Below are 17,543 nucleotides of genomic sequence, written 5' to 3'. Positions count from 1 at the left end.
GTTGCCATCCTTTCACCCTCTTGTCCACCCATCCATCCATCCTCTCAGATTTCCATTTAGTCTACCATGCTTTCACACACCCACCCAGCTATCCTTTCACCCACTCACCTTTTCATCTACTCACCCATCCTTTCACTCATGCACCCATCCTTGCATCCTTTCACCCACTATCCTTTCACCCACTGATCCAAACGTCCTTTTGCCCACCCATCATTTTACCCACTCACCTATCCTTTCACTCACACATCCGTGTATCTGTATACTCACCATCCTTTCATCCACTCATCCAGACATCCTTTTGCCCAACCATCATTTTACCCATTAATCATTCCTTTCACTCACACATCCATGCTTCCTTTCACCCACCATCTTTTCAACTACTCATCTATCCATCCACCCCATCCTTCTTTCACCCATTCATCCTTCTTTCTCTTTTCTATCAACCCATCTTTTTTTTCTTTATTGCGTTAATGTTTAGCTTTTATCTGCCAAGTTATAAACATAAGAGGCCCATAAAGAGCGCTACCCCCGCTGTAGCTGCCAAAGCGGGGTGTTCACAACGCCTCTGATGGTAGTAAGAAACATCAGAGAATGCAATGGTTCTTTCGGACTATTTTTTTAAATACCCTAATTATTTGGATGCAACTGATCTGTAACCAAGGAAAATAAATTAGTTGGTCATTTCAACCATAAAAAACACAGGTATCACAAAATGAAGTGGATACATGTATTCTAACCAACAATAGGAACAATAATTTAGCAGTTAAAAACTCACTCCAAATAAGGGTGCTACAAAACAGGTGACCGTGCAGTTCAGTGGTAAAACAGTGGCTGCCGATGGTTCAAACAGCCAGTACGTAGTTTAAAGGTAATCCATTTCCTATTGAATTTCCTTCTAAGAGGGTGGTGTATGGAAAGTTTAGAGTTTAAAAATGAATTGATGTTTTAACCTCAGTGGCATGCGTTCGCAGGATCATCATCAGGGCAGTAATATTTCAGGGTGTAGTTTCCCCGTATTTACTTATAAGCCAGCATAAAACGAATTTAAGGTACTTGAAAGGTAGATAACCCAAACATTTGTTTGGAAGACTTGTGAGAGTAAAATCTTATTAAATCGAACCAAATTTGTCAGTGTCCAAAGCGGCAGGAGAAACGTGCATCACAGTACAGTGATGATCATGCTACACATACTTTTCCTGCTGCTATAGACAGTGACTCTTTCACTGCCTCATGGGCATCTGACCTTCTTACACTACATACTAACATTCACACTGATCCTTGTGAAATATATTCTGCCAGTTCAATGCCTCACTTACCAAGGAACAATCCAGGGCTCCCCAAGTTTGAACTTCTCAGGTTCTTAGAGCTATTGGGTTATCTCTCTACATTTGTCTCTGTTGATAGTTAGAAACACATATGATGATAGCAATGCACAAAAATACATATTATCATGTAAAATAATGTTATGCCTGTGCAGTTGTGACACATGTTAAAAATGTAAAATAATGCCTCCATGTTTTCTGCTCCACTGACGTTTTTGGAACTTATTTGAATGTGGTATCTATCCAAAGCTTATTGTAAAACATTTCCAAAGCATAAATAATGAGCGAATAAAAAAGAAACCAATTTGTATTGATGTCATTCCTGGATTGGATTTACTGTGCTACTATTTGTCTGAAAACATTCTGTTTTCCTCTTTCCTCATAGGGCTTCAAGCTTGACTTCGTATTAAACTGCGAATTTGTTCCTGTTGAGTTCAGTGATATCCGGCAGGTTAAAGCAAGTTTTAAAAAGCTGATGAGAGCCTGTGTTCCTAGTTCAGTTTCTGCTGATTCTGAAATAACGTTCCTCAAAGCACTTGGGGAATCGGAGTGGTTCCTGCAGGTAAGTCACAGATGTTTTGAAGCATTTGATATGGTTGTTTCCTAAACGTTATGCTTATATAAATATTTTTAGTGTACATGACCGTCTGCTGACCTGAATGCAGGTATTTTTTTAATAGGTATAGTACTGCAAGTACGAGTTCAATTTGGTGTTTTAGTATGGATTACATTGTGATAAAGAGTTCATGACTTTTTGGGGGCATTTAATTGATAATTTGGGGACAATTCAGTGATTTCTGAGGACTTCATAAATTATGTCAAAGAGCATGCATGAATGAGAAAAATGTTATTTGTATTAACTTTTGATGACATGAAAGACATTGTGCAGATTTGGAGATGTTGGTAATCGTCTACAATAATAAATATTCTACTAAAACTAATAATGCTCCAGGTCATCAGTTATAAGATGCCACAGGCACTACTGATTGGCCTAAACTGTCTTTTCAGTCATTTTTTTCCTTATGTGACTACGTTTTACTGTATCATCTAAAACTATCCTAAGAACAAGAGAACACCCTCTATTTTTTGTTCATATTACTTCTTTTTTATTCTTCCTCCCCATGGATCATATACTGAAACTTTGGTGATTCAAGATGAGGACTTCCTCATTCTTTCAGCCTAATGATACATGTAGATTTTAAAATTACTGTAAAAAGATAAGATTTCACATTGTCCTTTCCAGCTGACATTTCATTGTACGTTCCACTGTGTTCAACAGTCTGCCTGCAAAAATGAATATTAGAAATTTCATATTTCTTTTAAAGCAGTTTGTATTTTAATAATTTGCAGAACTGAGGTTCTGTACTATCATGCTTACTATATGGTAAACATTATATAAAGTAATCATTGCCTCTCAATGATTGATGTCCGTCCATCTGTTTTAGAAGTTTGGACATTTCATAGTACTGTGCTTGTCTCATTCGACTAATAGTAGGCACTCCACTGTTTCTTTACTTTGCTTGAAGAGAGCCCTATAAACGTATACAGTTTAGTTTGCCCCCTGTTTTGAATATTTTTTTTTTTCTTTTTCATCTTGGTAATTCCACATTACTGCTCATGTAGTCACATGAGACCCTACACATATCTTCTGATATCTCAATTTCTTTTAAGGTTCTTATAAATTCCACACAAAAAAGTACACCAAACTCTGCCCTCACAAACTGGAATTGACAGATCTTTTTGGATAGAATTACTGTTTACCTGGCATTGTTAATCAATCAGTCGGTATTTGTAGAGTGCGACTAATCACCCGCGAGAGTATACAGGTGCTGGGATCAGTTGAAAAGCCAGGTCATGGTTGATTAGGTACTCTTATAAATGCCCAAAATTGAGTTATCATTTAGTATTATTTCATAAGGGAAATTTCTGGACCAATGCCCCCTTTTTATTTTGCCATTTTACCTCTTTCTCTAACACTACGTCTAGTTACTTCTCTCATTTTTGCACAGGTTTTATCTGTTCTTTTTACTTGTTTTCTTTTCTGATGATATATCCCTTGTTTCTGCTTCTTGATAATGTCACAGAAGAAATAGAAAACAAACTCCTGTGACACAACTTTATTTTGTTACTTTACTATTCCCTCTTCCTACTACATTATTTGCAAATACATCCAATAGCAATTATTTTTCTGTAGAATTTGAAGAGGTATTTGGGCTTGTATTGGCTATTAATTTCAGGTTTTTTGTCCTGTCTGGCCATCCCTAACCTCCATTAACGGATATTGTTTCTTAGTTTTTGACAGATACGGAGTGAATATCTCCTACTCCCACATTGCCAAGTTGGGGCAAATCTTTTAGAGTGTGAACGTTTACAGGATTGTAATTTCCTCCCAGCTGTATTTGTGCCATTGGAGCCAGATTTGTTTGTGCACCTGATACTTTTGGGTATTTCTGTTGGACCTGGCCCTTTCCGCAAAGTCACCCCAGATTTGTGCCTTCCTTAATTAAACACATTTTTGTTTGCTATTAGGACTCTGCACACTTTACTTCTGCTAACCAGTGGTAAAGTGTTGTACTCTCCCTTCTAAACATGTTAAAAATTGGTATACACCTGATTGGTCAATTTCATTAGCTTATTGGTCAATTTCATTAACTTATAAGTCCCTACTATATGGTACTACATGTGCCCTGGACCTGTTAATCAAATGCTACTAGCGGGCTTAAGCACTCATTGTGCCACCCACTAAAGTATTGTAAAGCCTGTCTCGGGCCTGCCACTGCAACCTGTAGGGCGGTTTTAAACTGCCACTTCAAACTCGTAAAATAAACTTTTTGCCAAGCTCAAACTTTCCTTTATACTACTTACAGTAGGTGGACCTTAACAACTCATTGGTTTAGTTTAGTGGAAGTTTATTAAATAATTGCTGTTGCTTAAAACCATTGCAATAAAATTTGACTGGAGGTTTTATGATTCCATGTTGTACATAAAAAATAACAGGTTCAAAATTGAGTCTTTACATTCTCATTTAAGAAGTATCGGATTATAAAGGGGAAAAAGTGAAGTTAAATGTATTAGTGAACTGGGACAGCAACATTATAGCCTGTTAAATTTAGTTACGTAGTTCGAGGTCGCATGTGAAAAATAATAGCGGGATTAAAATTTGCAACTTTACATTCGTGCATATTTACAAAGATCAGTTTGTAGGCCCTAACAGCTCATAGGGCACGGTGCATAGTATTTTAAAAGCAGGACATGTATTTTTCATGTTTTACATGTCTCGGCAATGAAAGTCGTTTTTCACTACAGGAAGGCTACCTCTCCCACAGAGTAACACTTGGTTACTTTATTACATATAATAAGTGAAAACGTCAATTTGGGAACAGCTAGAGAAATACTTATTACACACATTTGAAACTTTGTTTGGTGATTTGTTATTTTCGGCCGGGCTTTGCTCCGCCGCACCCCTTCGTTGACTCTCCCCTTGGCTGGGCTTTGCTCCGCTGCCCCCCCCTCCTCAACGTGACCAGGACTACATCCCCCAGCAGCCCTGCTACCAGCGAGGTCGCCACAGACGCTGCTACCGGGCGGCAGGAGGCTCATAAAGGACAAGGCGGATCCTCGTCCCGCGGGACGCGCCGGGAGAAGTCCGGGACAAGGGCGGGACCGTCTGTGACCGTCAGGGGCCGAAAGAGGCCGGGCTGGGCCACCTTATTGATACTATGCGATTCGAGTAAGAGCGTGACAATTTATGTGTATTAGGTAAATTCTCTACTTGTTATTTGCTTGTATATAGGTGTAGTTTAAACGTGTGGGTAGAGAACACTGCTATCTTAAATTTACCGAGCAATCATGTCGAGACGCCGAGTAAAACCTGCAGCAGATAACAAACCTAACACTATAGATACATATTTAACTAAAGCAGTCAGTGCCCTGGCTGAGGAAATAGATCGAACTGAGAGACGGATTTCAATGGGAACAGGCATAAGGGGCGGGGATCAAGTTAATGTGACCGCAGAGGTATATACACATAGGGAGGACGGATTGAGTATAGCAGATGGGACACCGGGTATAGTCTCTGTTTATAGCCTCGGCTGATACAGAGAATGTATATAGCTCCCGGGACCCTAATACACCGGACTCACCCAATCCACCCTCTTCGCCACAGCCTAAGAATTTAGATAAAGGGGGCAAAAGGAGAAATTTAGGCTAGGGTATTAGTAAGACAGCCAAAGGAAAGCATATAGCAACAAGAGGGGCGTTGACTAAACAGAAAGTAGCATTGAACAATGGGGAACCTATGTGTTCCATTAGTTTGGAGGTCCTTACTGAGAAAATTACCGAGATAATTCGACCATTGCACGAGAAAATAGATATCCTGACTAGAGAGGTTCATAGACTTGGTAGATATCTGGATAACCATAGACTGCAAGTCCATTTAATTAATCCTTGTGACCAGATTAACATGATGATAAATAATGTCTCCAGGAGTTTAGTAACTAGTAATTCATTAAATTTAGTACCTGTTGATCCTACTATTGGTCCAACTACCGACAGTAACCTAGATAATAGGAATAATCTACAGGAGTTAATAAATCCAACACCAGTTAAAAATAATATGCCACCAAATGGTAAAGGAACCCACAGGAATGAAACCCTAGAGCAGGTAAGAAAGCCACGTGATACTGAAAATTTTAATAACACTCATATACCAGCGGTCATCAACTTACCACCACAATGTGAGGCATACGTGGCTGTTCTTTCCAATGTACCCAAATTACGGGAAGGGCAACTAGAAAACAACGAAACTTTAAAAAATAAAACCTTGCATTGGTTATCCAAATACTGTGGTTTTCCCACGATGAGGGCCGACCAGATAATACTTACCCAAAGGGTTGGATGGATAGGCCCATTATCGAAAAACTTCGCTGGGGACTGTATAATAATTAATTTTAGGTCACCAGGTTGGGCTTATAAAACCATAACCAATGCCCCTCCACCTTCTTATTGGGAATTCAACACGACATTACTGCCGCTGGGTTACTTTTATAGATCCTTATTTGCACGTGATTGCGTTGCATACCAAAAAGTTAATTATCCAACTACTAACTCAATGCCTCCATTAGCGCCCTGTGCCACATGTTTTACTATCCCGTTGTATAACAGATTCCAACCTTTGGGTACACTGGAGGATAATGATTGACAAGAGAGACCCGAGATTGTAACATCAATTGATGGGAAAGACAGTGGGATAGATTATGGGCTAGTTGTTAGTAGAAATGAAATTAATAAAGATACAAAACTTAAGCAGGTGGCCTTAAATAACGATAATATTGTGTATACTGTCTCTGTTATAAATGATATTAATGAGCAAGAAGTTGGGTCACGGAATGTTGAAATCGTAACAGGCACTACCACAACTATGACTCCATCCACTAGTCAAAGAATGCAAACAATAACACATGGGGGCTATACATTTATAACCTGGAATATTGCAGGCCTTGGTAAAAAATTAGATACCCCTTTTTGGCAAGACTTTATTACCTGCAGCAATGATTTTATTTGTTTACAGGAAACTTGGTGTATAAATCCTGTTGTGGTCGAAGGATATTCCTCATATTGTTTAAGTGCTTTACCGTCCACATCAGGAAGAGCGAAGGGAGGATTGCTGATGCTTATATCAAACAAAATACTAGGCTGTAAAGTTGTAAGTTACTCATCTGTATGTAATCACAGCCAAGTATTGAGATTCGAGTTTCCAAAGGGTAAGGATTTAATATTAATTAACTATTATAATTCCATTTTCTCCAACGACAGGGGAGATCTGCTGGATGCATTAGAAAAGGAAATAGATAGGGTACTGGCACTCTCAGGTAAACTTGCCATTATCCTTTGGGTTGGAGACTTTAATATATGAACATGTCCCAATTCTTGTGGCTTTATGAAAGTTCATAGTAATAATAACAGGAATGATGAGGATATGTTACACTTCCCCCATTGCAGATATGGTACAATTTTAAACATGATCATGGCAAAATTTGATCTTGATTTATTAGACTGCACATTTAGTAAGGGTCATACTAAATGTCCAACTTTTACGGGGCAAAATACTTTCAGTAATATCGACCACATCTTAATTTCAAAGAATAGCTTTTATAATGATTTATGGATATCTGAACAGGTAGTGAGTGATCATAAAAGTATTTCCATTGTAATTTTAGATTGGGGTAATAAATTGGTGAATACTGAGGACAGTATTTTAAATATCCTCCCTGTTAGACCTAATGGCACAAGAATTAAATGGTCTGGAGTAGACCCACCAGAAGTCCAACAAGAGGTGGTTACAATTTGTAGGAAAGAAATTGATTACTGTCTTAGTGAAGAGTTTCTCCCTGATACTCTGATAGAGGCCTTTTCGAACATTAATAAATCAATAAAGACTCTACTAACTAAAAGTGTTAAAAATTCGGAAAAAACAGGACCGAGGTGGTTTGATTCAAAATGTACACTCGTATTACAAAAATTAAAACTGGCATTGAGGACAATTCCCCGAAACCAATTGTATATACACAAGCTGCGAGTTGCATATAAGCAAGCTATATCGACACATAAAAAAAGCTACAAGCGGAGGCATGGGATAAATTAAATATAGCAGCAGACACTAATAATAGTAAACTCTTCTGGGAAACTATAAATTGTCCTTTTTTGAGAGATAATTGTACACCGGATTTGACGTCCCAAATAAATTGCACTGAATGGATCAACCACTTTACTAATATTTTTAACCCAGACAAGAACCTTTTCACTACAACATCAAATAATGACCCTCTTTGGCCCTTCTTGCCTATGTTAATTGAAGAAGATGAAGTACAGGAAGGGCTAATCAACAGTAAAGGGGGAAAAGCTCCAGGTCCGGACGGCGTTCCGATTGATTTATACACGAGTGAAATGGATCTATGGGCCCCGATTCTTACAAGAGTTTTTAATATTGCGGCAGAAGGGAATTTCCCCAAATCTTGGGGACAATCTTTAATTATTCCAATATATAAAAAGGGTTCCCGTTCTGAAGCCTGTAATTATCGTCCAATATCTTTACTGGACTCCTCAATAAAGGTTATGAGCAGGGTCCTTCTAAAAAGATTGGAAACCTGGGCAACGGAACACAAGATTTTAACTCCAGTCCAATATGGATTCAGGAAAGGACTAGGCACTTTTGAACAATGTGTGAACCTGGATCTGTTGATCAATAAATACACATTAGTGAAGGGTGGTAATCTGTTTTTATGTTTTGCCGATTTAAGCAGTGCCTTTGATTTGGTGGACCACTCTCTCTTGTGGTCTGTACTGCTCGAATCTGGGGCCCTGAAAGAAATAATATTCTTTCTGGCACGGGTATATGAGAAACTATCCTGTAGTGTACGATATGGGCCAACTGGTAAACAAACTCCCTTTTTTGATGTCAGAAGAGGCATTAGGCAGGGGTGTGTTTTGGCCCCACTTTTATTCTCTCTATTCATCAATCAAATAGCTATGGTTCTAAGTCAAATTCCAGCAGACGCACCGATAATAGATAAAAAGGTGGTCCCAATATTATTATATGCTGATGACGCCGTTTTATTATCCCGTACCCCAATAGGCCTTCACCGACTCATTAACAATTTTACAGATTTTATTAAAGGCAGGAAACTCCTAATAAATAAAACCAAAACTTATACTATGACATGTGGCAAAATGCCGAACTCATCTAGGATTTTCTTTTTAGATGGTTTTAAAATTGAAGCTGCTACCTCCTTTAGTGTTTTAGGTATTACCTTTACTAGAAGTGGTAATTGGAATAAGGAGCATGAAAATATCAGATACAATATGACTAGGAACACGAATGGAATATTTAGGTTTGCGGCCAAACTAGGGAACCGGAGTGTAAAGGACATGGTAAATATATATAATGCAAGATGTGTCTCCTCAGCCCTTTATGGGGCTGGAATTTGGGGCCACTACCTTGCTGACCGACTTCAATTAGATGAAAACAGTTTTTTAAAACGATTGTTGAGCGCAACTGTCTCAGCCTCTAATGAATTAATTCATATGGAAACCGGTCTTGATTATATTTCTGATTTGGCTGCCCTGCGACCTTTGTTTTTATGGCGCTCTATCTGGTCCAAGAGCGAAACTGAGTTTACACAATCCATAATTAGGGACTGCTTAAAGTTGGATTTTTGTACTCGTATATCTTGGATAAGTTATATTAATCACTGGTACAAATTTTTATTTGATTTTAACATCCTTGTTGAGTCCGAACAGGTTATAACACTATCCAAAAAAGAGATAAAAGATTGCTTTTTGTCCTTTAAGAGGGGGGAACGAGAGAATAAATTACTAGAGATCCAAAAAACATTTGTGCTTTACAAGCAACTTGATCTTAAAAGTAGATTCCAACAGTATTTGGCAGATGTGACAAATTCTTCGCATCGATTTGTATTATCCCGTCTCAGGTTGGGTATTGTCCACCATCTTGTAGCCTCTCCAGATATGGGTAAACGTTCCAAAGTTAAATGTCCATGTGACAATATTGCTAGTCAGAGTTGCTGCCATTTTTTACTTTTTTGCAAATCTTATGTATCCCTTAGGAAATACTATTTAAAACCAATCTTTTTAAAATATAATATTCGTTTAACCGCAAATGCCATGAGACTACTATGCAAACTGGAGAGTTCAGATATCTGTTTTTATGTGGCTAGTTTTATCTTGAAATGTAGAGCTGCTAGAAAGTCAATAATATTTTTAAAATGTGTTACTATTGCAATTTGCACATAAACATATGGCACTTTAAAGCAGATGTGCACACATTTATGTACTGTAACAGATGGATAGAAAACGTAAATTTGCACCTTATACATTTTTATGAGATGTTTCTCTATTGCGAATTTGCACAGTTTCATGTACTGTAAAAATTAGTTGATATTGCAATTTTGCACATTTAGCATAGGTCACTTTATAGCGATTTTGCACATTTTGATGTTTTATTGAGAATATGTATTTTAGTAATTATCCAGAAGGAGCAGTACTGATTATATTGTGTGTGTTAATTATATATGAGGGGGATTTAATAAATGTAGAATAAATTGTACAGCTTACATGGTTGTGTTATGCAAACCGAATAAAAGCTTATTGAACTGAACTGAATCATAATTTAAAATCTTTTACAGTAAAGTCATATTTTAGCTTGCTATTTTGAAAAGGCCTCTTTTAGAAAAGTAGCATTTTCCTGCCCTGCCTAAATCAAATGTGCCTTTCTGTCAGTGTCCAGGGTAACTTTACCGTTAATGGCTCTTCTATGGTGTGATGTGTATTTCTCTCAGTCAGTTGATAAAAGGGCTTTGAGTGTGGGGAAGGGTGTTCCTCTCTTGTGCAGGATGATCTGGGGGTGGTACTCTGCCCTTCAGGACTTCAAAATGTAGCCCGAGCCTGTCCAATCCTCCTTCCTGACTTTGAAGATGTATGCCCTGCCACTGGCAAATGCATCTCGCACTTTGACCTGCCTGTCCTTTGTTACCCTAGACAGATGGAAGCCAGACCCAGGAAAGAGAGGAAGAACTGACCACTTCAAATTTAGAGTCAGGCAAAGGGAGTGGCCCCCACACACAGGCTGGCACTGGGTATAAAAGTGGCACCTTCAGAACCTCTGATCAGAACATTCCTAAACCTATGGGGAATCAGGAGGAGGACTGCTGTGCTGTCTCGAGTCTGAAGGAAGACTGCACCTGCTTGCCTTGAGCCCAAGACCACAGATATTGCTCCGAGTGTTGGTTGTCTGACCTCCTGTTTGAGCTACAGGGACATAACAAGGTTCCAGAGGCCTTCGCTGCAACTGCCCAGTTGACCAGTGGCCTCAGCTAGAGTGAGTCCTAATCCCCAAAAGGTGTCAGGTCCTGTTCCCTTGGCTGGTGTTAGAGTATACTTATTGGGTTTTTGTCATTTCTGTGTCATTTTATTGACTAAACTTTACTCTATTTTTTTTTTATTAGATTTTTTTGGTGTTATATTTTCACTTTACTACTGTTAGAGTGCTGCATACATATTTTACACATTGCCTCAAAGGTAAGCCTGCCTGCATTTGTACAAAGATACTAGAGAGTTAAGCACAGGTTTATTTAGTGACTTTGGTGGTTCATTCTGACAAGGATTATATTTCTTATTTGAGTGGGTCTCTCACCCCTCTCAACTTATATCCCAATTTCTTACAATTTCTTTCTGTGATAGCTTGTGCAAGGGAATGTGTTTACATATATAGGATAGAATAAGATTCAGGCAATTCGTCCCTGTGATAAACCTATCCTTGACGCCAGCTTTTTGATATTCTAGCATCCTTTGAAGTATCTTTCAACAAAACAAAGAAGAGTTACTCACAGAATGTGTTCTTTATTTATCCACAGACACTCAACTCAGTTTTGCCTTCCTAAACACACTCAGCAATGGAAGGATTTTACTGAGTTCCAGTTTTCATTGTGTGAACAAATTTCTAAACCTATTTGGCAACTGGATCCATTTATATAATCCATCTTTGTTCCCCTCCATTCATGGTGCCTCGTAAACCGTATGCAACAAGAATGGCATAGGTTATTCTGGAACTGCATTTTTTTTAGTCTGACTGCTAAGGAATCCATATGTGTCCCAGAATTGAGGCCAAACATAAAAGTGTCCGAATCCTTTCAGTTATGGTGTCTCCAATAAGAATGAAGAAATGCATTTTATTAGGGCAACACCAGCCCTTTTTAAAATGCAGAAATGAATGTGTCAAGCAATTGGCTGATGTACCAAAGGACAAACTTGAGACATCAGTCGCTTCATGCAGGATGTACAGAATACCTTTATAGCAGATTTCATTTTAGTGTAGTGGTAGGTGCCAAATATGTCTTCAGATGCTATCCCACCCTCATTTAAAACATTTAAATGAATTCTTCTATTTTTTCCAGCCCACATGAAAACACTGGAAAAGGCGCACGTTATGATAAAAAATTAAGACTTTGTCTTCAAATAATAATTTGGCATATAATGTTAGCTTGTTCCTGGGTTTGATGCATAAAATAATTGGTGTCCAAAGCTCAAATTCTTTCATGTCTGACGTAAAATGTCACAAACAGAGACAGGACCAGGATCGATTGTTCCGTAGTGTATACTTTGCATGAGAGCAGTAGTGCATCACCATGTTTTCCTAATAATACTGATAAATATAGTTTAAAAACATTCTGAATGGGAAATATTAGTCTGGTAGATTAAATCTGCACAGACAAACTTGTCTGGAGAACTAGAACTACTGGAAGTAATTTCTGGTGTGAGTGAAAAAGTAAGAGATTCACCACACAGCGAACAAAGCACAGATTTTAGACCAGTGGTCTCCAACCTTCTCTGTAATAAGAGCTACTTCTGTTCAATGACAATCATCCAGAGCTACTAATAATATTAGTCTTGTAAAAGTGACCATATCAGGCAAAATTGCATTAGTGGCCACCATATGCAATATTACTAGCAGTGATCACTTTGGTGGATACAACAGGGTTGCCAGCAGTAATGAGAAAAAGGCTTTATCATTTTGGATTGCCTCCACATGGGTAATACATAATAGCCATAGCTGTAATGCTCCTGGCACCACAGTAATAATATGGGTTATAAGTCTCCCCAACGCCACACAATTTATTACTCAAATATCAACTTGAATTATATTTTAGAAATTCAACCACTCCAAATATCAGGTTATAAGTAGTGAAAATGCACACATTTTTCTGCCTAATACCCGCTTTTGAAATTTGGTATACATATAATAATTCAATAAGCAAAAGCTTCTAATTTAGCAGGCTTGGCTGCACACAGGAGAACTAAATCTAGGTAACTGGAGACCTACCAGTCGCTTGCAAGCTACTTGTTGGCAAAACCTGTTGTAGAATACCTCTATTATGTGGTTTATTTAGATTTACTTATTCTGCGTTTTTGTTTTTCCAGATTTAATTTTGATATTAAACAATGTGCTTGGCTTTTCTAGGCATGTTAAGCATTATTTTGTTAACCCTGCCTCTCCTCCTATTAAACAGATTCATAGGATAATGCAGTTGTCTGTGATTGTATCTGAACTTCTCGAGTGTGGTTCCTCTGTCATGGTTTCGTTGGAAGATGGCTGGGATATCACCACTCAGGTAAACTGCTTGAAACTTTTGTCGAGTCACGGTCACATCCACTTTTTCTGTTGTGTAATAAGACAGAGGGTCATAAATCAAGTTATTGTTTAAGTTTGTGTTAAATATCAATATAAAATTACTCCTCATACACTAGACCCAATCTTAAGCAGCTTGCGCTTCCCTAGTCATATAGTCTCTGTTTGTTTACTGACATGTTTTAGACAGCTGCATCACACATTGTAGAGTAATTAAAGGTAAAGTTGAGCTGCTTTCTTTTGTAAAGTGTATAATTAAATTTGTCGATAATAGAGTAGAGAAAAAAGTGACATTGAGGGTAATAAAACAATCAACAGTCCTGTTGGGTCCTGTTGGGTATGTGGATGCTTAAGTAGGATTCTGCACAAAACCAGCCGTCAACCGTCCCAGACACATCATGGTGGGGATCTTAGTCCCATGATAGTGTTTGCTCCCTCTTCCTCCAATCACATTATAATGGTTTTGTGTGTTCTATATGACATCGCTAGGCTTGCCTTCCATAAAAGGTTTCGGATTTTGGTGTATCACTTGTCTACCTACATTCATTTCCTCACCATTATATTGCGGAATTTAGTATGCACTCCTATTTACTATAATCTAGTTCTGATGCTTGAAGTGTCCCAAGATTCCTTCAAGCTTGTAAAGTATTGAGCTTAAAGTATGAAATCAAGATGATATTTGGCAGTCCCATTTAGATACAGCTTTGTCACGGTTGATATTAGACAAACACATTTGCAGAAGCACCCTGTCACGAGGGCTGGCAGAGCATCCTCCGCAAATTTTGACTTGCTCTGAAGGTCTCCTCTGAAATTTGATGTTGATCATAGAGGGTCACTCTTTGGAGAAAGAATCAGGAAACTAACCTGTGTTCATGATGACTCATCATATACTTGTCCATTTACATAACTTGAAAGATTATCTTTTGGCGATCTGGTGACCCACACCTTTGAGAACCATCTTTCAAGGATGTCTTTACTTTCGGTATTTATTTTCTGTATTGGAGCCCTACATTAGTCTTCTGCTTCTGCCAGTGTTGAACATTGGCTAAATTGTTGGACATCTGTGCCGTGTTTAGAAATAGGAACACTATATACACGCATGAAAAACAAATCGACAAGGAGTGGCACATCTTGGATACTGTTTAACTTCCACACCGACACTCTCTGTGTGGAAACCAGCAGCTGGTAGTTCAATGTAGATCACTTATGCTGAAGGGCTCAGCAAACAGTCCAAATAAAAGATGAAACTTGTTTCTTTGGGAACTTATGAAGAATATATTCCCTACAAAAGGAAATATTTTCAATATTAAATGAGTCAAATAGACATATGACAGATATAGTGGTTGGAAGATCCTAGCATACCATAAGGGGACAGGGGACTTATAGCTTTTCTAAACTCAGTGGGAAATTTTGCATGGATCTGCCTCTCCAGGAAAGTAGAGACCCACAGCACTCTCAAGTGCAAAACCACATGCTTCAATAATATCAAGACACTGCCAAAACTCTTAGTATCAACTACATCACATACTAGCTCTCATAAGCTATCAATGATGAAATCTTGATACAATGTTGTCCTTCACAGAAACATATTTTACATAATTCACTCTTGTGTCCAGCTGATTTACTAACATTATTCAAAGTAGCAACTAGTACTTTCAATCATTCTGTCGAATATGCTAATTGAATAATCAAAAGCTTCTAATTTAGCAGGCTGAGCTGCACACAGGATTTACTTCAGGGTAACTAGAGACCTACCAGTAGCTCACAAGCTACTTGTTGGCAAAATCTGTTTTAGACTACCTCTGTTATGTAGTTTAGTAACCCCCTCACACGGTGGTGATCATTTTAATCCCTTTCATTCTTGCATGGTGTGGGTATTTGTTCAAATTCTAATATGTAGATTTGAAGTAATCCAATTCAGCCAGTCTTGACGGAAAAAAAACACACATACTCTCTCTCTCTCTCTCTCTGCCTCTCTCTCTTTTTCACTCAAAAAAATAAAGGTTGAAAGGACGTTATAGTTAAGTGAAAATGTCAGTTAAAACATGCTGGTTTAAATGAAGAAAACCACTGAAATTCACCAGTTATAGTAATCTCAAGTAACTCGTGCTCTAAGACAGCCATACACAGTTTTGTCATCAATGATGTCATTGAAAATGTTGCAGTGATATTATCAATAATGTCATAGAACATATCATGAGCGATGTAATATGTGTGGTAATTAGCAATGCATGGCGAGGCTCTGTGGCCAAACCCCCCTCCCGCTCCCATTCTCCACACAACCCACACAAACCCCTTTATATAAAGCAGATCTATTATCTTGCTCTAAAAATCACCAATAATATTAATCAAATATATATTTCAATAATACATAGATTGCAAACGTTATTAATATTGATTACTTAAAAATGTTTATTAAAATACTTATCTGTGACTCTGTACATAGTTTTTATTATTACATGATGTGGCTGAAACATGAAAATAAATAGAGAAATGTTTATTTTATTTTATTTATGTCTCTCTAAATTTTTCTTTTAACATTTTTCAGCCCAAAAAATACAATTATAATAACAACTACAAGAGAGCCTTCTATCTTTTGTGTTATACATATTCAGGCCACATAAAATGCAGCCATAGTATCGGCCTCTATAGGGTGCTCCACTCTAAAGTTTAGAGCAAAAGCTCCAGCTTTGGAGGTGCTTTAAAAAATATGGTAAGTTCTCCGAAGGTCATGGCATCACTGACCCAGGAGACTTATTGTTTTTTCCCCTAAAGTTGCTAGGGGACTACAGAACACCCTGCAGCACCCATCACCATTAAAAAAAAATGTTTGGTGGTGCCCCTGCCCCTTTTAGGGACTTCACCAAATTGAAACAATATGTAAGTAGCCCTCCTAGGGCATTATGGAGCCCTCCTTGAAGGAGCTGTAAATAATAAATGAGAAGCAATGGCCGCTCATTGATTACACACTTTTTATTTAGTTTTTTAAATTTTTTGTCAATGTCCCCCATTCGGGACGTCTCCGTTTTTTTTTTTGTTTTTTTTTTAAAGGGCGGTGCAGGGAGAGCCCCAGGGCCCAACCTGATCCCTGCAAGTGGGCCCATTTCTCAGGGCCATGCAGGAGCCAGCATTTTCTGGCCCAGGGACCCCTCTTACCATTATTATTGTTTGGGGGAACCTCTCCAGGAGCAAGCCTCATCTTTTTTTTTGTTTTGTTTTATGTTGGGTGCCCACCCAGGGCACCCCACGGCTGGGACCATTTTGTGGGCCCGAGCCTCCGTAGCCACGCCGGCTCCCCTGTTTGCACCCATTCCAGGTGCAGCAGGAGCCAGCATTGCTTCCACTCTGTGGGAGAGGTTTTTACTTTGCTCCCATGGCATGGATGCAATTCATTCTATTTCCCTGCCCGAAAGCATGGGCAGGGAAAGTTGTGTTCTCCCGCCGCGTTGGAGCATTTTTGTGCTCCTCTTCCCCCGGTCGGACGACATTTCACTGTCCCTGCCCATATGCTTGAGCAGGGAACTAGACTGTGTCAGGGGCGTTGGGGACCCAGGACACCATACCTTAGCCGGCCCGGGGAGATGGGGTCCCTATGGCCACTTTATGGCTCTTGGAGGTGTGTGCACATCCCTCCTCCCCATCTAGAAATATGCGCTCGAACAGGAGGCCGTGCCAACTCTCCCCTTAAATTGTTTTACAACCTTGAGTATGGGGTCTCCAGGGCCTTTTCAGGCTTGAGGCTGGGGGGGTGGGGAGGTGTGCACTCCATTCCCTCCAATAAGATATCGGTCCCAGGCGATGGGGTCTCTGGTGCTTCTTAAAGGGTTGTGGAGGGTGACCACGCACCCCCCCTCCTGCAAAAAAACATATGCACCAGCCCGTGGCCCACTCCAGGGGGTGGGGTATTTTTTAGAAATACACTCTTCAATATTTTTATTTGATTTTACTGCGTCTTTGTGGATTGTCCGTGAATTTCCAGCAAAATTTAAAGACAATGTTTTTCACCCCAGCTATAGGGC

General features: G+C 38.9%; 1 protein-coding gene across 6 annotated transcripts in view; it reads left to right on the top strand.

Moving 5' to 3' along the window:
* The window catches only part of SBF2 (SET binding factor 2), a 2,080,461-nt gene that overhangs the window by 1,752,943 nt on the left and 309,975 nt on the right, over positions 1–17,543 (top strand). For all 6 annotated transcript variants that reach the window (XM_085648170.1, XM_085648169.1, XM_085648168.1 and 3 more), the window contains 2 exons: positions 1,708–1,884; positions 13,406–13,507. In XM_085648170.1, coding sequence (XP_085504296.1) covers positions 1,708–1,884; positions 13,406–13,507 — 279 coding nt within the window. The remainder of the gene's footprint in view (positions 1–1,707; positions 1,885–13,405; positions 13,508–17,543) is intronic.

The sequence above is a fragment of the Triturus cristatus genome, chromosome 3_2 (genome assembly GCF_964204655.1).
Source record: "Triturus cristatus chromosome 3_2, aTriCri1.1, whole genome shotgun sequence".
NCBI lineage: Eukaryota > Metazoa > Chordata > Amphibia > Caudata > Salamandridae > Triturus > Triturus cristatus.
Note: the sequence above shows the minus strand (reverse complement) of the source record. Positions and strands in the feature narration are given on the sequence as shown.